This window comes from Podarcis gaigeae (genome assembly GCF_964106915.1).
Source record: "Podarcis gaigeae genome assembly, chromosome: 10".
Classification (NCBI taxonomy): Eukaryota; Metazoa; Chordata; class Lepidosauria; order Squamata; family Lacertidae; genus Podarcis; species Podarcis gaigeae.
The window spans coordinates 32367269-32391050 of NC_139686.1; the positions used below are offsets into that span (position 1 = coordinate 32367269).

At 38.5% G+C, this 23782-nt stretch overlaps 1 protein-coding gene across 10 annotated transcripts in view; it reads right to left on the reverse strand.

Moving 5' to 3' along the window:
* The window catches only part of ATF7IP (activating transcription factor 7 interacting protein), a 69700-nt gene extending 47508 nt beyond the window's left edge, over window positions 1-22192 (reverse strand). For 2 of the 10 annotated variants that reach the window (XR_014555208.1, XM_083698584.1), the window contains exon 1: window positions 18630-22170. Coding sequence is in view for 4 of the 10 variants with exons in the window: in XM_083698582.1 (XP_083554708.1) it covers window positions 12266-12312 (47 nt within the window). In the remaining 6 variants the exon portion in view is untranslated. Of the gene's footprint in view, window positions 1-6361; window positions 6698-12265; window positions 13575-14428; window positions 16528-18629 lie in introns of those variants that run through there. The other 8 variants (XR_014555209.1, XM_083698583.1, XM_083698582.1 and 5 more) reach the window with 7 other exon arrangements.
* Window positions 22193-23782: the final 1590 nt, after the last annotated feature.

The window sequence follows — 23782 nt, forward strand, 5'->3', positions numbered from 1 at the left end:
TGAAATATTTCAACATGCTTTACATGAAAATGCATGGATTTACCGCTCATTTTGATTCCTAAATATTCACATAAAATTCTGTAATAAATATCAGTTGCCTCTAGCCTCAGAAAATTCCAAATATGATCTATTGCAAAACATAGTTTTAAGTTATGTATACTTCACAAAACAAGACAATTTAGCTTACTGGAAAATATATGTTCTTACTTTTCTCTCCCTTTATACTCCATATGACTAACAACATAGTATGTATCTATTTTCCAGTCAGTTTGAATTGTGTAGGCTACGTTTCTAGAAGTGTATTAAAATACAACTTTATCAAGGGTATAATGTTGATGAAATGTAAGCCATATTTATTTCAGTTAGTGGGTCCTTTTCATTTTCAAAACTCTTGAGAATTCCAATGGTCACAACTTTTTGAAACAAGTTACCTCACTAAAACACCATTGTGGTTTGTGAAAAGTCGAGATCTTTCGATCTATTTTATAAAGATGTATACTGGGCGGTGCGTTACCATTTAAACACTGAATATTCCTGTAATTGGCTAGGGCATCTTTGTGACATACCAAATAATGCGGGGGGGGGGGGCCCTGCAAACTGACCAGAAGCCTGGGTTTCATTAATCCCTTTGATAATGGCTAATGGTCATCAGAGATTACAAGAGATGAAGTACAACATCTGGAGGGCCACTCTTAAAAGAATTCTGTTTTTTTCTTACTGGTAATTCAGCAGAGAGGTATAAAATTCTAATCCACTTTATAAACTCTTTGTGGGGGAAATGGATTGAATATGGGATATATTAATTAATCAGCTGATAGGAAATGACAAAAATTATCAATCTGAACCTATTTATTATTTAAATATCAATTACTGCCAAGTTCAGATCTATAGTTACAGCAGTTTCTGGTACCTATATATGTGGTCCATCTCTTTTGAGCACTTAATCTGTTGGACAGAATTACAGGATCCTTTCAAAAAGTTAAACCGCTGTGTGTAAATGCTTAACAGAACTTTGTAACAACTCAGAGATGTGTAGAATAGGGGATTAGAAGGTATCACACAGCCTAAACAATGGTATAGTACTTGTGAATCTATATGGCATGTTTCCTTAGACTTGCAATTGAGCAAGATCCAGGCCCCCCATCAAGATTTCAAGTACATTGGGCTCCACCTCATTTGCATAGGAAGGCACTGTTCTAATACAGATGTTGGAGGTGTAATACTGAGGATGCCTAGTTGAGGCACATTACATGGGCTTGCCCAGTGATATTCTTTTTGGTCTGGTGTTGTTATCGGCATCATTTTGTACTGGTGAAATCCTTGACATCTTAAGATTTTCAAGTACTTCTAAATTATATTATAATTATAAATTATAAAGTATGGGGATTGACAGAACTTTGTGAGCCCTCATTGTCATTAAGAGATTTGTACTTTAAGTCTAGAGGGGTAAATATCCACTGTCTATTACATAATAGGCCATACATGCATGCATGATTGCGTGTCATTCAGATACACCCAAATCAGTTGTTGCCTGTACTTGCCACCATCGTTAGCACCAAACTAATAACTTTTTGCTCATCCAGGAATTGGTAATTAAGTTGCCTCTGACTGTTCATCTTTTAGTTAGATGGATAGGACTTGTGTGTATTAATATATTGCTGGGTAAACACATTTTATACATTTTTGCACTGTTCATTGTTTTAAATTTTACATTGCTTTTATTTATTGTATTTTATCTTATTAAATTGCTTTGAGACTTGCCTTCTGTATAAAGTGACTGACAAATGTAATAAAGTAATTCTGTATAGTCTAAGTAGTAGTAGTAGTAGTAGTAGTAGTAGTAGTAGTAGTAGTAGCAGTAGCAGCAGTAATAGTATTATTTATACCCCACCCATCTGGCTGGGTTTCCTGAGCCCTTCTTGGTGTTGAATCTTTGGCTGGGGCATTTTTTTAAGAGGCAGCTGTTGTTGATGATGGTTTTTTGGTATCTTTATTTTGGATCTTATTATTTACATAGAAATCGTTTAATTTGGTTGAGTACTTTTTGATGTTATGTTTGTAGTTATGTAGTTTTTTATATATTGCAAGATGACTTGAGTGTGGCTTTAACTTTGGAAAGGTGGCCTACAAATAAAACGATTGACTGAATTTACCAGTAAATAATGGAATTTGGTCATTAGAAATAATTTTCATTATTTCTCAAAGGATTTCTAAAATGTTTATCAACTTTCTCACATTTAATTTATTATGCAATTTTGTTCATTTAAATAATGATAAGCTTATTGCCTAGCATAATTTTATAGCTCTGGTAAATGTTGTCATTCATAATTGGCCCAGCTTTCAAGTCTCTCTCTTCTGGATTTTACCTGATGCCCACCATATGGAATACTGTCCTGAATAGTTCTAGGCAGAACTCACTGTGAAATGCCTGAAGAAAAGCTTTGTAAATTTCTGTGGCTTTGCTTACTAATCCAATTTTAGATAAGCAATGAAGAAAGACATCGGTCCAAGTAGACACTTATATTACTAGTTTTCTTGCTATTTCTATTTTGTCCATTTCTTCCTTTCAATACTTTAGTTTAATAATAGTTTCTAATAATAATTCTGTCTGAAAAGTATCTGCGTTTCAGCCGTGTTTTATCAAATATTTTTCTTGAGAAAGACTTCATGCCAGACTAGCAAGGAACCAGAAACTAATTGGAAAATACAACAGGCATTAAGCAGCAATCTGTAATGGCAGTATCACTTGCTTGAACACTTAAAATGCTCAGAACTTTCCAGAAACAAAGGGTGGTAACAACTAGGCAAACCTTTGTCTATGAAATGAAAAGCAAAGAGGTCCACCCTCAGTTTACACTTTAAGAATCCAAATTTGCACAATAAACACAACACATGACCTATAATTTTCCTCTGACTCATTGTTTTTTCTAGAAAAGCATCAAAACAATGTACTTGATGGAGGGTCATTGATTCAATTTTACGAGATGAGTGTATATTTGATTTTGGTTGTATTGATGCCATTAAAATATGTTAATGTATTTTAAAGTTCTTAAAATGATGTTTATTTTAAAAGGGACACATAATATAACCCTTTAAAAACAAATCATGTTTTATTCAACCTAGTTTTAAAAGAGTAATCCAATAATGATTTTTTGGAACCCAGGAGTCATATAACATTTTGGCAGTACTATTTTTAGTGTTAATGAAATGATCAGTTTGGAGACAAAACTGAATTAAATTTATTTGCTTTAATTTCCAGCAGAATTTTACTCCTCAGATTCTACCAGGGAGAGGAGAATGAATATTATGAAGCAATAAATGAAAAACCTATGTGGATTTTGCAAGATCAGTCTACCATGCAGTTTCTTGCCAGCACCTTCTTGAATAATCCATATAGATTTTGATCAAGTCTATAACTATTAAGATGGTAACTATTATGTTTGTTTGTGAATATCAGACCAATCAAAATACTTAAGCAGTTCCAAGAGCAAACACAGCTTTTGAAAGTCAACACCATCTCATTAAGGGATCATGACAGCGGAAATGGTATTCATTCTGCATAAAGGGCAAATCATCTTGCAGTGCTGATGCTGACAATATTTTTAAATCTCAGGAAATATGGGAAATAATGCAACCCCCAAAATCAGACTTTTACAAACACTCTCAACAGGCTGTATTTAACCTGAAGACAAACTAATATTTCAAATAAAAACATTTCATGATTGTCACTTTAAGTGTCTCTTTATAAAGTCAGTTAAGTACTAGAGACACAAACAGTCATCAATCTGTACTGTACATCATAAATATAGAATAAATTGTTTCAGTATCTGCGCTCTCCTTAACACTGTAATTGTTATGCTGGTCTTCCCTGTAAGTGTATATTTATGACATAAAACTCTTGAAAATAATGTGCAAGCGAGAAGATTTTGAGAAGCCAATGGCCCTGGAGTCAATATATTTGGGGATGATTTAATCTGATCTGATTATATTTCTATGCTGTACCACTTTTCATTCAAATGAATTCCAAAGCGGCTTACAAACAATAAATAATAATATGATAGAACATCACAAGTGTGGCATAAATATATAGAATATGAATAAGATAACTACATTAGAGAGATTTAGGCAAAGTGGTGCCTAAGCTAATTATTTTACACCCATTATAAAGTTAAGTGCAGACAAATCCTATTAATTCAAATGGTAGAGTCATGCTGAAATCAACAGCAATCAAAACACTTGGCCTCAGCTGCATCTCAAACAAAAATATGAAACATACCTGAAATTTACTTATCCCACAGAGTAATAATTGACTGCAATTAGGCATGGGGAACCTCTAGCCTGTGGGCCACATTAATTACTAAACTAGTATTTCTTGAATATAATTAACATAGCCTACCAATGCATAAGACAGCAAATGGAAACTCTAGGAATTTTTTTTATCATACCTATGCATTTGTCCTCAGTCAACTGGCACAGTACTGGGAGTCAACAGGAAAAAACAGTGGCATAAAGATACAGCCAAGCAAAACCATTTTGGTCTGCTCCCTGATAATTATTTTCCTTGTTTCCACTAGCTGAGATATTACAAAAAGTTCCAGATTTAACAGCTAACAAATAAATCTAGCTAATTTTACAAGAGACCTTCCAACATATAATTTTAATTATTTGCAATATTTAACAAAGAAATTCAACTGGCATACAGGTGAAGTATGAACACTAAACTTAATGAATAAATACTGAAAATTGGTTCTACATAAAAGGTACCACAGTAAACAAAACCACATTCCATTCAACGTACTTAAACTATTTACATAAACTTTAGTGAAATCTAAAAGAATTTGTTTTCAGTAGTATTTTTACTGTTTCAGTTTTATTACAATTATCAAATTTGCCACAAGAGAACCGCCCAGAGTGGCTGGGGAAACCCAGCCAAATGGGCGTGGTATAAATAATAAATTATTTTTATTTAATGTATTATTATTATTATTATTTATTATTATTATTATTATGTTAAATATGGGTCCAACTCACATATCGCATTCTCATATCCGTATGAGAATGCGATATGCCCATTTCGCAGTTACAAAGGACACACATTTAGTTCAGGGTGAAACTGCCCACTATATCACTTGAGATTCATAATTCTACAAATTAATTCTCAATGTAAGAAATGATACCTACTGAGAACGAAGGATCATCAATTTTGATAGGATAAGTAGAGTAGATATGGTTTGTTTTCCCTGAACCTCTGAGGTGGCAAGGAACGCAAACCCATCGGCTCCTCCCCAGAATGGTCATAAGAAAGAAAAAGGGGAGACACTGCCCCCCACTGCCACCACCATGGTGCTTCTGTCAGCAGAGTCAAGACCGTGAGCAAGTTTCCCCCATTACTCCGCGGACCATTTAGAATTAGGTCCGCTGAGATCTGAATTGTTTCCAAATTACAAAACAGTGTGACCATGTTGGGAACTCCGTTTTAGAAAGATACCTGACATTTTCCCTATTAATTGTGGTGTACCGCTTAAAAAATTAAGAAGTCTATGTAATGTTAAACTGTTCTTATGTAGACTTCACTTATGGAGGACATAATGCGCAACATTATGGGTCCTGAGTTCAGGAGCAATATTCAGCTTCTGCCCCTAAAGCCCATGTTTTGGAAAATAGTCTTCAAGCTGGAAATCTAAATGCTACCTTTGTAAGCATGTGCTGTTACTTACCTCATTCTCTGGGCCAGTGAAAATCTTCACGGTACACTTAATATATTTAAATAAAAATATATGCCATAGTTTTTGTGTTTTAAATTATCTCATATCTAAAATGTAACAGCATCAAGGTCTAAAACTTAAATTTTATTTCTATTATTTCTTGCAATACAGTAAATTCTAAAATTATTATTTCTGACAACACCACACTGGATAAATGCATAAAGTAGTTAAGTAATTATTTAGAAATATAATGGGGTTCTATATTCTTCCAAAATTACAATAATCTAAGTATCTCAAGAATTTAAGATTAAAAAAATAATGCTGGTGGCTGCGCTACTGCTTCATCCTTTATACAAAGTTGAATACAAAGCTAGCAAAGATCCACTATTTTCTTTTTCTTAATAAAATCAGCTGATTCTGACTTCTCAAAATGGTGGCGACACCAAATTACAGCCCCTTTTAAGAACAATGACCTTTGACCCCAGCAAGCACTTCCACAGTCCTTGTGAAACACGCGTGTAAAACTTACCTTCACCAACAGCTGAAAACTTAAAAAATACCCACTTTGCCAATAATTGGGGTTTTTGGTCTCACACTTCTATACACACACATCCTGAACTATTTATAGAAAAGCAAAATCCAGAATTGTTTCTTACCTCAGAATCTGTAACATGTGACTTCACCAGATATGCTCATTAGCATACAGGCAGGCTAAACAGCTCCAGAGAACATTTCGTCAGCCATTTTGAGACTGCACTGTTTCAGCTACACTGAAAGTGCGACTAAGATGGCTGCACTGTGTGCATTCAACAGCAGCCAGTAACAACGCAGTAGTGTGTAAAGCACTTATCACAAAGCACCTCCCTCCTTACACAGTAGTACACACACACAGTGGCTATTAGTGCACATGCTGCAGAGACGCTGCAGTATCTTGGAGCACAAGTGCTACAAACAGAAAAAACTCACAAGGCACAAAGAGTGCCTCTCTGAACCAGTCGGTAGATCAGGATATAACACTCCAATCCTGATCTGAATCCAAGCAGCTGCAAGTCCATGTCACATATTATTGACAACAGGAATGAAGCCAAATATTACTGGCAGGCAGGGAATGCTGCTCAGGAGCCAGATTTCAGTTCTCTCTTTTCTTAAGGCATTAGAAACCCTACTCAAATCATCCACACTATAAACATTACGGAAGCATTTTTCAAAAGTTGTGCAGGGGAATAGGTAATTAGGTTTTTTCAAACACCAATGAACTCAATTCCTTCCTTAAATATGTTCTGGTTTAAAGACCTACAATAGACTTCTGTCTAACATAGGATAGTATGCAGAGGTGCAAAATTGCTTTAACAGAAGCAAAAATGCAAGACAGATTAAGTACTTGCAGTAACATTTGCCCTTTCAGCCACAAAGGACAGAATACACATAGAATAGAGCAGAGATTAAATATACCTCATGTCATAATAGTAGAATCATAATTTGTAGGCTTGTTGTTCACTCTAGTTATTTCAGCATGATTTCAGTGACCAAGTATAATATAGTTTTCCTTTCTTTTTGCATGTATAATATTTTTATTGTGTATTTTCCTATTCTATGCATGAAGGGTTAATCATACTTATCATACTCCATGATTATGAACATCAGAATAATGTAGATAGTGTTTTATAGTGTTGCACCTCACATACATCATTGTAGAAATTCTTGCTATCATCCCTGTTTGAACATGATAGTAGTGTCATAGCATGTTTGTGGTTGTGGTTAACATTTGAACTAGAGACTTCCTGGCTGCCAGCTCACATTCGTTATTACTAGGCTACACCACCTCTCAAATACAGCAATCAAATTACAGATTATATCTGTCTTCACTAACTGAAATATAAAAGTTATAAACTACACTTTCCAGGACTTGTATGGTGCAAAAACATGGGTCCTTGTTGTTTTTTAGAGAAGCTAACTGAAAGAATCACTGATTGTTCAAATCATTGTTCTACAGGTACGTTCTGTGATTGCTGACAATTTGCTTGGCATCCTATGTAAAATTCATGAACGTCAATGAGATCATCTGATCCTGACTTCAAGCAGATTCAAGCATCTATTGTAATGTGGAACGTTTTGCTGACTGTACCACTTCAGATTCTACCAGGGGGAGGAGCATATCTGAATGCTTTCTAGTTTTTCTTTATTGAAAGAAACAGCAAACATTGAGTCAGAGGCTTTGCCCAAATTTGTTCATGAGCTTATAATGGTGAAAGTCACAGATAGCTATTACACCAGATTCCCAAGTTCTTTGCCCAAACAGTTCTATGGGAAGGGAGGAAAGGGTGGGGGGGACTTCAATACAGTGATACCTCGGATTAAGTACTTAATGCATTCCTGAAACTGTTCTTAACCTGAAGCACCACTTTAGCTAATGGGGCCTCCTGCTGCTGCCGCACCACCGGAGCACAATTTCTGTTCTCATCCTGAAGCAAAGTTCTTAACCCAAGGTACTATTTCTGGGTTAGCGGAGTCTGTAACCTGAAGCGTATGTAACCCAAGGTACCACTGTACCTGGTTATATATATGTTTGTCAGAATACAGTGATGATGCACCCTGCTTGCTTGCACATCACCAAAACCTGGAACAGGCACTCACGTGATGAGCATGCACTGCAGACATGTCCATAAAAGGTAATTCTAAAGCAGTCCGCAGACAATCCAAGTGGTTAAATGTAACCCTACAAAAGAGTTATTCAAAGGCTCTACGGGATTGCGACACATTGTCCCCTCAGTACAAAATGCAAGCATAGGGCAATGAAGAAACATGTTCAGCAATTTATACTTTTTAATTACTTGCTACTAGCAACGTGCTTTTGAGCCCTAAGGTACTATCTTCAAAGATATATCTGTAATTAAGTTTTGAATTCACTTTGTTTTTACTAAAACACCATTCAGCTTCATATTACATCCATTATAAATATCTGAATTATTACTCACTTAATTTTGCTATTTTAAAATGTTTACAAATTTTATGTTAAAAGTATGCCAAGTGATTTTAAATTACAAAATCTGAATAATAATGAAAGATATGATATGAAGCTGAACACTCTGAAAATCAAAACTGGTAAGTTTTTTCTTTAAAAAAAAATCTGGTTTCAACATTTAAGAGGATTTATTATCTCTGGTCTTACTCTACTACTTCTAGACCAGGCTTCCTCTAACTCTGCCCGCCAGATGTTTTTGGCCTACAACTCCCATGATCCCTAGCTAGCAGGACCAGTGTCAGGGATGATGGGAATTGTAGTCACAAAAACATCTGGAGGGCCGAGTTCGAGGAAGTTTGAGGAAGTTCTAGACTGTAGTGTCACTTATTACAGACCAAACCTTGGCTCAAAACATGTGGAGAAAATTGTGATAAAAAGCGACACACAAAACTCACTTTGCAACATGTAAACATGTTCAAAAGATACCCTCCCCGGGAATTCAGACTGTTACTGTGCCAGGTGTTTTTCCAAACAAGATTTGAAGTAGCTAGAATTACAACACAAGCTTGTTCAGAGCACTATGATCTGAATGTAATGAAAAATTCAATTTGAGGGTGTGGTGATGGAGTTTTTAAAACGTGCCAAACATAAATGTTGTATGTTTATCTTAAATCTTGTTTTTTGAACAGGGCAACTGCTGACTCAGAGCTACTTCAGCCTTCCTCAATGAAAGAATTTTTATAAGCCACACAAATTGGCTACCCCATCACAAAATGCAAGATTGTTAACCTGAAACAAGCTACCGTGGACATCCTGCAAATGCAGCTCAAACGGCTTTCTACTACGCAACCAAACTTTGAGAGTTGGGGTAAAGAGCTCAGGCCAATCTAGAAATAACAAAGATGTGTGGCCTTGATTCCCCTTGAGCTCTACAACTTTCAATACCAATTCAATTCAATTTTCCTGAATTGATTATGTGGTGTGGAAATGAGAGGCCTTGTATTTGGTGGTCCTACTTCTACTTTACTTCCAGGAACACTGGGTGATTATACTTCAGTCTCATGGCAATTATACTGTTAGGGTTCCACCTTGTCCCCAAAATTACTGAAGATCTTATAAAGCAGTCAATAGAAGATTTAGGCCAAGGAGTCATCAACACAAAGACAATATCCAGCTCTATTTCTCTGCAACTTCCAAGTCAGCCTAGATATGACTACCATTTCACTAATTTATTTTCTGAAAATTTGAGTGCTCAGGAACAAACAGTATAACAAAGAAGATTAAAAGGGTACATTTTTTACCAGCTGAGTAGCCAGTATAGCTTCCAAATGTGTATAGCCTTCATGTAACCAAACCAAAACTTTTTCAGATTTGTAAATATCTTAATACTAGATACAAACTGGTTTGGATCTAGACTTAGTAATGCATGACTATGCCTGGATTCAACTCCATTTTTCAGAGTTTATGAACATGTCTGATTTCATTTAACGTGAATGGGTTTAAACATTAAATAACAATGAATTAAAAGTCTTTAATGAGTCTTAGTCGTAAACTAATCATTTGTGAATATGTGAAACAAAATAGAATACAATAAACACAATTTGAATCTTTTTATAGTTCTTTTTAGGCAACTTAAAAGCTTGCATTTGTCTTCCATAATTTTGTAAAGTATTTCTTTTTTCTCAGAGAAAAACAAAGGAAGAACCACTTCACAATTCTCAAGTTTGTATTAGTTTTCGTAGGACATCCACAGATACATATGATATAGCAACAATGCAATGTGCATGGTAAGATCTGAGAAATATCCCTTCAGGGTACATTGCAGGAAAATCATTAAAAGGAAAATGGGTCAAACAAATACTAATTAACTCAATAAAATTATTATAATCAGGCCCAGCATTTCAAGCTTGGAATCCTGGTCTTTCACAGAGCCAAGTGCAGTGCCACATTGTCAGATTCATTGAAAACCCTAATGAAACATGCATAATGCCATTTTTCCCCCTGGAAAATTTCCCAGTGTCTTTACATAGTGACCCAAACCAAATCATACACACCATGCTAATAACAATAGCTGAAAATAGTTAAACAAAAATATTTGGTGGAGAGGGGGCTGGAAACAGAGCACATTAGCTTGGCTTGTATATTGCTTTTTAAAAATCAAAGTTTTATTCAAAATTATTTTTATTTGAACACTTGACATGCATACATTTCCCTTGTTTACATTGGGAGAGCGGATGATGGTGCTTATTCACACTAATTTTAGCACATCCAAAGAGGAGTGTATTTCCTTTCAGTAGTATAATAATCTGGAAAAAGATAATATATTTGAAACAACTAAGTTTAACTAGTATTGGATCAATTTATGAGGTTACTAATTAACTTTATGAAGCAATGAATTTTCTAAAATACCAAATTTATATGAAAAACTACAATAGAGGAAAATTGCCCAGAATATGGGGGGAGGGGAGCTATCATGCGTCACTGACTATCAGAGCCTGCTGATCTTAGATTATAGTAAGAGGTCCCAAATAAATAATATACAGTGGTACCTCAGGTGTCGAAAGTAATCCGTTCCAGAAGACTGTTTGACTTCCGAAACATTCGACAACCAAGGAACCTTAAAGGGCTGTCGGCAATTCCCATTGAGAAAATTGAAAGACGCCACGTAAGCCATTTGACTTCCAAGGCACATCCAAATACACATTAAGATCATAGGAAATTGCCTCATACCACTGGTCCATCCATCTCAGTATTATCCAGACTGACTACCCATCCTCCAGGGATGGAGTATTTTGTATGCCTGCTAGGGAATAAATCTGGGGTCTTCTGCATGTGGCACTATGGCTGATCTGTGGCTCTTCTTTTATGATTTTGTCAAATAAAAAACAAGAACAATCATAAATGGTTCACTCAAAACTTTGTTGAGGAAAGGTATACAGGACGCATGTTTCAAGGCCAAGGCTATATCCAGTTGGATCCAGGATGTTCTTGACAACTAAAGCCAATATAGATACACTTGTTGATGATTACAGGATTTTCTTGGAATATTTGTATCCTACCTCTCAATTTCAAATTGTAGATGATTTGTCATACAAGAAGTAGAAACTGGATTTGTCATAGAGATAAATGTTACTTCATTGTCCTGGCTAAACAAATCCCAGGTGCCTGGTTGTCCAGGCTATGTGTTATGTATGATACTAGTGCTGCCTTTGAGTTCCTTAAAAACAAAACAAAACAAAAAAAAACCTTCATACTAAAAAAAAATCTAAGAACCTGTTCTTTTTCTAGCATTCTCCTATTTAATATTCACTACTGAAATAACATTTTTGAAAAATTCTTACTATTAATACATTTGCTTACTACGCAAACTTACTAATTTAGTTATTACATTTATACCCTGTTTTTTTCCAAGGAGCTCAAGGTACCATACATGGTACTTCATCTCCCTATTTTATCCTAACAAGTATGTGAGGTAGGTTAGGCCAAGACACAGGTACTGGTCCAAAGTTACTCAGAGACCCTCAATTGAAGAGCTGCTGGAAAACGAAACTTTAAAGAAAAGTCCATATAACTACCTAACTAAAACTGGGTACATTACCTGATGGAACTGCTCAGGTCTTTAAAAGGATAAAACGAATTGATCATCCTTCCCCACCGATGCAATCAATGATAGCGGAGGTACTATGTCTTCAGACTAACAGGATCAAAGTAAAACCCTGATTAGAAACATGAAGGCCTCCTTTGATCAGTTGTTGTTGTCATTATTATTATTATTATTATTATTATTATTATTAATTTGTTAAGATTTATATACCAGCCTTCATTAAAAGATCTCAGGGCAGTTCACAAGATAAAACTACAATATAAAAACACTAGTTAAAACAACAAAACAATTGCACCCTCTCCCACAAATACATTAAAAAGGCTGTAGAATATTAATCAGCCAAAGGTCTGGTTAAAGAGGAAAAGTTTTGCCTGGCACATAAAGATATATAATGAAGGCACCAGTCGAACCTCCCTGGGGAGAGCATTTCACCAATGGGGAGCTGCCACAGCGCAACGGCACTATTTCCCCTGGCGCTGTTGAGCCCACCCTTATTGAAATGTAGTGTACCCACCTCACAGAACACCAATTTCATGAATTCTTACAAACTACCCCAGATTATCTTGTGGGGAACTTGTGTGAGGGAAAACTTAATAATTTGGAGTCTCAGGCAGGATTTGATCAAATAAACAATAAACATGTCATTAAACAAAGGAAGTTTATGACACAATGGGTCAAACATAGGATACTTCAGATTATAATGTTATTTCAGCTCTTTCTGTTGTTGCACAGCTGTTGCCGCTTAATTCTTTGGTTCTTAAACAAGGGGGTACTTCCTGTCAGTTACACGCTCCTACTCCTGAGGTACTCCAAGAAACAGACTCAAGGGATCACCGCATCCCTCTTAACTGGTTTGAGAGTCTTCTCTTTCTAGAAGAATCTCTCCCTTCCTGACTGGAATGAGTCCTAAATAGACTGTATTCTCACAGCTTCTCCTGGCTCAGGCTCAGCATCCCAGTTAATTCCTGGTCTAATTACTCCTACAGGATGCCACACACTGTCCTTCACACTAAACTCAAGAGATTTCTTTCTCTAGATTTTGATATATTCCTGAGAGTGGAGGTTTCTACCCAGAACCAACTCTCTCTCCTCTCACTCCCTATCTCCCTACCTATCTTCCAACCTACCAAATGTCTCTCCAAAACCTCCCCTTTTCAACTCCCTCTCCTGGAACTCCAGCCAGTCATAAGCTGCCATTCATTTAACCATTTACTGGCAGGGAAAAAGAAAAAGAAAACACTTTTGACCCAACCTGCCCAGCAAAAACAAACTTTTCTGTCACAGGAGCCACTGCAGAAAAGGCCTGTTTTCACGTTGCCACCCTCCAGACCTCTCATGGAGGAACATGAAGAAGGGCCTCAGATAATGAACACAAAAGCCTGGTTTGGTTTATATGGGGAGGGGTTCCTTGAAGTACTGCGGTCCTGAGCAGCTAGTAGAATACACAACACTAACCAAAAAGAGTCCAAATAGAAGGAACCTGAATATAACATCACTAGCAGTGTTACCTGAAGATTTGTAAGATGAAATTACTACCTATTCTGAATAAGTAATGTAATAACTTAGGTAATGATACAACAAGAATGGGAAAGGAAGTGAAATGCAAAGATACAAAATTTAAGTTTGTAAGCCATTAGGCGGGAGTGAGGGGACGTCGTTAGGCGCAGTTGAGCCAAAGAGATTTAATAAGAGGATACGATGTTACGCAATGTGATTATATGTAAAACTAATAAAATATATTATATCTAAAAAGAAAGAACCTGAATATAAACATCAAAATGGTCTGCATTATATTCATGATCTTCTCACAAAGAAGGAGAGACTCACAAAGGAGTTTAGGACAGGCAATCGACAGGCATGTTTTTGTTGGCATCCTTCTGTCTCAAGAGAGTGTGCCTCTGAGGGGTAAAGTCAAACTGCTGTGTTAGCAGAACCAAAGTGATCTCCCGGAGCACAAGCCTGGGCAGGGTGTGTGTGTGGGGGGGTGTCTTCTAACACCCATGGGGGAACATAACCCCTGCACAAAACAAGGATTGCCTGTACATTAAATTATATAATCTCTTCACTGATGTCTATGAGCAACTCTATCTTCTGCTCCCAGAGTAATTTAAAACTAAATGACTTTGGATAGAAATGGCTTCTATCCAAACAATGAACTGATCTTTTCTACTCTTTATATGTTTTTGTCTTCCGGTTCCAGCCACAAAATTCTACTCCACTGCCTGCCCCCCACAGTGTCTCAGTCTCCACAATCCATCCTATTGATTCATTAAATGCTGGGGCAGGGTCCCCCCCCCCCCAATTTGTTCCTGCTGATTTTTTGAGCTTGTACATACCTCAGCATTACCTCAAGTCTGGAAGTCCGGCTGTCTTGTGTTTCAGTAGTACAATTTTGGTGATAAAAAGCACAAGAATAGGGACACTTGAATCATCATTAGTATATAAATAACTAGATGACTACCCATCCATTCATCATAAATCAATGGTGTATTTTCTACTATGAAGTCATAATAAGGAAGCTGCATCTTGTATGAGATAATCAAATGAAAGGTGATTTGCAAATATTTAGGTATGATGAGCACTACATATGCAGTCTTCAGTACACTGCATATTTTGATTCAGGCCAGAATTTTTCTTTATTATATTATACAATACATGGCTTTATGGTGATATAGCTTTATTAGTGACCCACTCTCCTCTCTTTAAAGCTGTAGATGTTTTCACTTTTAACAACAAGTAGTTGCTTAATCACTGCAGTTTAAGAAATTAATATTATAAATAGCACAGCTCAATGCAAATTACCATTTAAGGATAGACTAGCAGGGGTTCACAAACATGTCCAGCCATGACAACTACTCTCCTTTGCCTCCTAGTTTTCAGTGAACTGAAGAGCACTTTGTGGAAGGGAAGCAACCACCTCTCATTTTATGCTGCTGATTGTGAAGGGGGCAAGGAACAGCAGGAATATCTTGCACTGTTCAGGAGAGACCCCATATTTTCCCTACCTCCTTCAGACCACCCCAAGTTCCCCTTTATAAGCCATGACAATTTCAGAAAGGGAATAGGGTTGGTGCAAACAAAATAATGGTGGACGTAAAGCAAAATTTGTAGGCTTCTGAAGAAAATGTGTAAGAATTTGCCATTTAATGAACCACACATTATTAAGACAGTAGTATCTACTCTTTTTCCTTTATTAAAGTTTAGGAGTCAGAAATATAGACTATTAAAGTAACAGTACTATTTACTATTAAAGTAACAGTATGTGTTTTGTTTGTTTGTGTGTGTGTGTGTGTGTTCTAAAAAGAAAAAAGTTCAAATCCCATCAGTACTCTGGAATATCTAGATAAAGAGGCACATTGGGAGTGATTCAGCTGAATAGCCACCTTAAATGGTCTGTGCTATTGTCAAGAAGGAAACACCCATTCTAACTTCACTCTGAAATACAAAATATTTATTAGCTTTGGATACAATAGGAAGGAAACACCCAGTGTTAAAGGTGGGGTTTTTCCGTCAAAGTTTGGCAAATTGGGAAGAGAAACTTGCATGCTACTCAGTGTTTTGTTTCAGCTTCAGGTCCACCAGTCTAAACTGATACTGATACTGACCCTGTAACCATTGTTCGATAAATCAAAGATGTATTCAAAATACAATATAAAAAAAAATTGTCCAGTAGCACCTTATAGACCAACTAAGTTTGCTCTAGTATAAGCTTTTGTGTGCATGTACACTTCTTCTGAAACACTGAAGCGGAAGTCACCCTTATATATTGTGGGAGGGTGGGGTGGGGTATTTCTCAAAAGGGTAGTAGGAGATGGGTGATTGGCTCAATGGGTATGGTAAACCTGTTGACGACTGTTAACGACTGTAATTAGTCTTACAGGAAAAAGCAAGAGATAGTATGCAGATGACAAAAAATAGCTTTAGCATGTGTAATGAGACAAGAATCCAATATCTCTATTCAGACCAGGTCTCTCCATAGTTTTCATTTTCGTAATAAGTTGTAATTCAGCAACTTCTCTTTCAAGTCTATTTCTGAAATTCCTTTGTAATAAGACAGACTATGTCAGACCAACACGGCTACCTACCTGAATCTAGTATCAAAACACAATATAGTGGATAAATCAGAACACAAAGCCATCTCTGTTCAGTCATGAAGTTTAGCAAGTTTGTCTACTCTCCTCACAAAGTGTAACCTATCTTACAGGATTGTTGTGAGGATTAAGTGGGAAACATCTTATGTATGTTGCTCTAAATCCCTTGGAGGAAGGGAAGAATAGAAAAGGGATGAAATAATTCTCTGTGGGATAGGCTAGCAGTTTTGCAACCGACATTTTCCCTTTCATTTCTATTATTTCTGCACTTTATATTATGTAGTCCAATCCAGATATATAAAGCATATATGCACTGTTCTTGAAGGATAAGTAAAACATAACACAAACTAACAAGTATAAGTCTTGTTTAGTGTGAAGGATTCACATTGCACATCACATACCCTACTGAGTTCATTTAACTAAAAACTTAATTGGTATATTTAGTGAAAAATAAACTTTAAACAGTTGGGTGATGACCAGACTTCCTTAAATAAAGCATATAGACAGAAACTTGAGGCACGGTATTTCCCTCTATTCCACCTCCCCACTTGGAAGCACAAAGGCCCCAGGCTCTTATGCGGAAGTCAGAGGTATGTGTGCACTTCCCCCTTTCATTCCAACCCCCCTCCAAGAATCAAAGATGGCTTGATAGAGGTATGGAAGGCGCGCACACTTCCTATTTCCTCATAATAACTTGGTGCGCTTGCCCATGTTCCCAAGGAGGGACAGTAACAGAAGAGTATTCTTTTGTGCCCCATGGGGATCCCTTCACATGTGGGGAAACTGCACTTGTGCATGTGAGGATTATGCTTACACCCTGAAGCTTCATGAAAGACAGCCATTTTGAGTTTAACAGCAGTGCATTTTGCACTACAAAAACTGTGTCCAGAATACAAGCTAGTTTTTTATGTATAGATATATAAAAGGCACTCAAGACTATGAAAAGTATCAGAAGATGAGAACTGGAGTGCGGTGGGACAACTTAGATTTGATCATTTACCATTTTAGCAATAAACTAATAAAAACTCCATACACTTATTCAAAGAAGTGGAATGGTCTCCCTCGGGAGGTTGTGGACTCTGCTTCCTTAGAGATTTTTAAGCAGAGACTGGATGTCAATCTGTTATGGATGCTTTAGCTGAGATTCCTGCGTCGCAAGGGGTTGGACTAGATGACCCTTGGGGTCCCTTTCCAACTCTACAATTCTATGACTCCATGAAATACAGATTTTTATTTTCAGTTTCCTGCACCTTCAATCTTGCAATAACTGTATGAGGGTTCTTATTAGAAAAGTTCTAATTGGGCCATTCTGACATAATAAGCATTTATATAATGCTTTTGAGTGTTCAACAAACTCAAAATTAATCTGTGATATAACCAGGCCAGACATTCTGCCATCATGTAATAAAAGTATGCTTATTTATGCAGATCTATTTAATATGAAAGTTAATACGAATAGATGTTGCTGTTATGTAATAACAAGGCTTTTCCTTCCGTTCTTCAGGTACCAACCATTATCTTCTCCCTCGTTCAAACTCTGGCACAATATTTCTGTCAACATCATCAATAAGTTATTTTTACTTTTACAAGAGCAGACTAAAGGCACACTCCCTAACGAACGTGCACACAACAGCCTACTGCAATGTTGAACCAACAAACAGTATCTCACTGTTGCTGTTTACAACTGATCTCCTGGATACACATGCATAAATGGGGGCAACAAATACATTCAGATTTTATTCTGTAGCCTATCCTGAGACAATAGAGATCCTCAAAGAACTACCCTCCTATTGGGCCATGACTTGCTTATTATATAGCCAGTCCCAGCAGCAAGCCTGTTCAAAAATTAAACTTGGCAGCTTGCAGTCAGAAGGCCAGAGTATTGTGCTATCATTATTTAATACTACACAAATGGTGGTGGCGGAGAGACGAGTGAGAGACAATGACATTTTTATGGGACAATGACATTTTTAGAGCAGTGCTTGTTTTTACTTTATGTATTGGATTTAGATCACATTTTCCTCTAGCACTAAAAGTATTCTGGAACTTTCTAAATGGGGACATGAAAGTAACCAAGAAAAGTTGCCCAACCCAATTTTGCTTACTTCATCCACTTGAAATAAACATTTTAGTAAGCTAACAGAAATAAAAAAGGTCCTATGACAGCTGTCTGGTTAATCATAATGAAGCTGCAGCAACGGAATAAAGAAGACTACTTGCATTTAACCAACCAACATGCACAGAATACTGTAACTTAAAACACTAACCGATTGCTCCGAATTCCAGCTTATTCGTCCTCGTGTGCTTAGAAGCAAAGCGAACGGCAGCTCGCTCGGAAGCCTCAGCTCCTCGTGGCGCCTCTCCACCCCACGAGAGCTACAGGCGAGGGCTTCGCGCGCGCTTACGCACTGCGCATGTCCGGGAGCAAGCACTTCCTGCCAGCAGGGAGGGCTCCTCCTCCTCCCGGCCAGACAGGCAGCGCGTGGGTGGGGGTGGGGAAAGAAGCAACCAGGAGCTGCCGCTGGGGGCAGCAGAGCGCCGCAGGGAGCCTCCAGAGCAGCCGAGATCCGTGAGAAGCAGGTTGGAGGAATCCGGGAGAAAAGAAGAAGCCTTCCCCTCGTAACAAAACGCAGCCTGAGGTGACTAGTCCAGTTGCTTTCTGGTAAAACTGCCGTTGGTTGCCGCCGTTTCCGACGCAAGCCCTGACTCGTCCCCAGCAGCCCCGCTCCCTCCCTGCCCTTCAGAGTCCGAGTGGTACCTGCGCGCGCGTCCTCCTCCGCCGCCGCCCGCGCTTTAGAGCTCTGCCCACGGTCGCTGCCGTCTGCCTCCGCTGCCGCCGCCGATTCAAAAAAACACAACCTACAGCATACGTTTGGCCGTTATGCAAATAAGCACCGATCTCTCCTCCCACTCCCTTTTGGCCACACCTCCTACCGGGAAGCGGGGGGCCGGATGCGCCGAGCTGCTTTTTTTTCCCGCCGGCCAATCCGCATATTGGCCGTTTCAACAGTTATGCAAATGAATCACAATTATTTAGCATATTTTGCTCGTTGCTCCTCCCCCCTAGGATTAAGGATATTATTGGTCAGCCCGACGAGCGGCTGATAAGGGATTTAAGGTGGAACGGCAGTGCTCGCTTGCTCCCAGTTAACTAGGGAGGACGGGGGTGGTGTTTCTGGGGTTATAAAGCGAACGGAAGTTAAGAAGTTCTCCCTTTCTGGCTCAGCAGGCGCTGTTTGCTTGTAACTCTATATGTGTGAGAATAATGGTGTTCCTGGATGGAAGCTCCACCTTTTAGTCGGAGATGAGTCACTAGTCCTCAGCGCCTCTTCCCAAGTGCAACTGCTAGATCAAAAAAATTAAAAGTAAAACAAGGGGCACTGCTGTTCTGTGCAAGCATAACATAAAAATGTTTGTTGTTAGGTACTGGTGTCCTAACAACACCAGTGTTGTGTTTCTAGCAGCCGCTTTTTCCTTTTCCTTTTATCACAGTAGTTGGTGCCCTTGACACTACATTGGCTATAAATACTGATACTGCAGCTAGGTGATGTATCCATTTATTTACTAAGACTACATCCATGTGTTTTATTTTATTTATTAAGTGTAACTTTTAAATTGTTTGTCCATAATTACCTAGAGTTGCAAAAAAAAAAAAAAAGGTATACTAGGACATGAGTTTTAACTGCCTGTGTAAAGTTTATCGTTTTGATTTGTACACTGACTTTATTTACAGGAGTTCTTTATTTTTTCCTCTGTTGCAGAGCTCTCATTCCCCAGCATACGAAGTAGTTTTTAGTGCTAACAAGTCCAGTATTTCGTGAAGGAAGACAGCACAATATCTCACAAATTTTGTGGGTCAGGGTTACATGAATGTCATGGGCACTCTGTGGATAGTTACTGTGTCATGACTTCTGACTTATGGTATTTTGTCAATATTTTTTATTTGTCCTGAGTTTATGAACTCTCCTATTCTATTTAGTGCCAGGAAAGAAGGAGTGCCAATCTGGCAATATGGGGGGGGGGGGGGCTGATGCAACTCACAGCTGCTCAATTTTGTTCAATCCTGCTTTGGGGTGGGGGCACTAAATAAAACCATTATTCCTCTACAAATCATGTGTGCTTAGGGTTGTCATACGTCTGGATTTCCCCGGACATATCCATAATACTGAAGTTGGCAGCAGTGTCTGGGCAGAAATTGGGGAAATGTCAGGGAAAATCTGGATCTATGGCAGCCCCTTTTGCTATTTTTCCCTAAAAAAGCTCAACAACTTTTTTTCACTGTTTGAAATATGGCAATTCTATGTAGTAATGCTGTTGTAAACTGCTCTGAAAATCATGTCAGGGTGAATTCAGCACAGTTAAGAAATTGTGGGAGTACACAATACTGGGGGGAAAGCATTTTTGGTGCACAGTGGTTGATCATGTGGGAAATAGTTGAGAATCATAATTCCTGCCAGGTTCAGTATTGGATCAGCACTCCCAGCTGGCCTGCCCTATTGTGTGCAAACACATGAATGCCTCTTGAGAACAATGATTTCTTTTCTAAGCCATTACATATTGACTTTTATCAGGGATTGGAGTATATACTGCATTAGAAATGGCCACCATTTAGAACACTGCAGGCGTAACAAAAGGAATGTTTGCTTACTTCTGCTTCTGCAGTCTTTACTTCATATTTCAGAATAGAAGTCTCAAGTCAATTCTCAAATTCAGTAGGAAAAAGGAGAAGAGAGTACTAAAGCTCCAGTCAGGCACTCCCTTCCTGGCCCATGTGACGGAATGAATTCTGGATTGGTTTTAAATATGTAATAATTGGTTGTGTTGTGGCTGTTGAATTTGTTGCATGTTTTAAATAATGTATCCAGTGCTTTTTTTCTAGAAAAATAGGTGCCGGTATTTAGCATGAAGCTGTTATGGTAAGTGCCACACTTTTAACAACAAAAAAAGAGTGGTGCCGGTACTGCATACCCTTAAGTACCCCCTGACAGCTCAGGACCACAATACCTCAAGAACTGCCTCTCTCCATATGAACTGACCTGGATCCTGCAATCATCATATGAGGTTCCTTCTTTGTCTGCCTCTGCAAGAGATCAGGAGGATGGCAACACAAGAATGGGCATTTTTTGCAGTCTCTCTCCGATTATGAAATGCTCTCCCCAGCAAGACTCACCTGGTGCCGTCATTGCATATCTTTAGATGCCAGACAAAACATTTCTGTTCTTCCAGGCCTTTGGCTAATTAAACCATATATGGCCTTTTAAACTGTGGTGGGGGATATTGTTTTTGTTTGCTATTATTTTATGCATAGTTGTGTTTTTATATTGTAAACTGCCCTGTAATCCTCAAGAGAAGGCAATAGAGAAATTAAATAAATAAATAAATGATAAGATACAACAGTGGTACACCCTACCAGCAGAGCTGTTCTGCCAGTGATAGTATGCTGGCAGAGTTGTGGGCAAAATGTAGATGCACAAGGAAGACACTTATATTGCTTCAATGTATGGCAACGTTTTCCCTTGAATGGGAAGGAAGGAAAGAAAATGTAACTGCCTCCATGTCAGCAATCATCTTATTTCCATCTGCATCCTGAAGAATAGGATGCAATGTAACTCATCTCCCAGAGTGTACCATGAGCAGTATGTATAAGAACAAAAGAAGAATTCTGCTGGATCAGAAGAAAGGTCCATAGAGTCCAGTGTCCTGTTCTCACAAAAGTCAGTAAGGTGCTTATAAAAATGCCCACATCCAAGAGCTAAACACAAAAGCCCCCCCCCCAATCTTGTGATTCACAGCAATTGGTATTCAGAGATATACTGCCTCTGACACTGAAATTTATGCTTCCCAATGAGCCCATGGTGGCAAATAAAAGATTAGCAAAACAATACAATTCATTAAAATTAAATTTAAGGGATTAAACATTTCATACCCTAAGCTAGTAATATCAAGGTTCCTTCTCAATATTAATAATAAAAGAGGCAGACATACTTCACCAGGGAGAGCATTCCACAAATTGAGGACTGGCACCAAGAATTCCTTACCTAGGTTAGCACAAACAGGTGGCACATAGCAACACCACTACCACCAATGGCCTCCTTTGCTGACTATAGGACCCAAGATGGTTGATAGTGGGGAAGGCATTCATTTAGTTACTTGGGTCACAAGCCATTTGGGGCTTTTTGCACTAGTGTTGACAACTTGAATTGGACCTGGTAGGCAGTGCAGCACTTCTTAAACTGATGACATATGATTCCATTAGGTTGTTCCTGCCACCAACCTAGCAGCTGCATTCTGCACTAGCTGCAGCTTTGGAACTATCTTCAAACATAGAGTGTGCATTGTAGTAGTCAAGGCAAGTCACTAGAGAATGGACTACTGAGGCCAGTCTTCCTCAGGTAAGAGTTGCCATAGCTGATGAACCAGCCCAAGCTGGGCATAAGTACTCCTCCACAGAAAACACTTGGGATTTAGTGACAGATTGGAACCCAATAGTACTTCTAGAATATGAACCTTTTTAAGGAGAGCATCCCCTCCCAGAAAAGGCTGAGAAATCCAATTACTGGATTGTGCTCTCCTTATTCTCTCCCAATAAACGTCATCACACGGGGTAACCACTATTTTGGTGCTAAAACGGCTTGAGACCACACTGAAATAGATGTAGAACAGCGTATGGAATAATAATAATAATTTATTATTTATACCCCGCCCATCTGGCTGGGCCTCCCCAGCCACTCTGGGTGGCTTCCATAGAAACCAAAAATACACTAAAATATCACACGTTAAAAAACTTCCCTGAACAGGGCTGCATTAAGATGTCTTCTGAATGTCAGGTAGATGTTTATCGCTTTGACATCTGCTGGAAGGGCGTTCCACAGGGCGGGCGCCACTACCAAGAAGGCCCTCTGCCTGGTTCCCTGTAGCTTTGCTTCTCGCAATGAGGGAACCGTCAGAAGGCCCTCGGCGCTGGACCTCAGCGTCCGGGCAGAACGATGGGGGTGGAGACGCTCCTTCAGGTATACTGGACCGAGGCCGTTTAGGGCTTTAAAGGTCAGCACCATCACTTTGAATTGTGCTTGGAAACGTACTGGGAGCCAATGTAGGTATTTCAAGACCAGTGTTATATGGTCTCGGCGGCCGTCACCAGTCTAGCTGCCGCATTCTGGATTAGTTGTAGTTTCCGAGTCACCTTCAAAGGTAGCCCCACGTAGAGCGCATTGCAGTAGTCATTGTGCTTCAGAGCGAAACAGTCAATAGCCCTGGTTAACTCCACATTCCAGCGGGCCACCAGGGAATCAGCTGAAAGGCCAACAACATGGGATAAAGCATCCCCTACCACTATCTGGAAACCATTTGGATCCATTAAGTGGCGGGGGCGGACCATCCGAATTGGCCCCACCTCCCTGCAGAGGGGATGGGTCGCAGA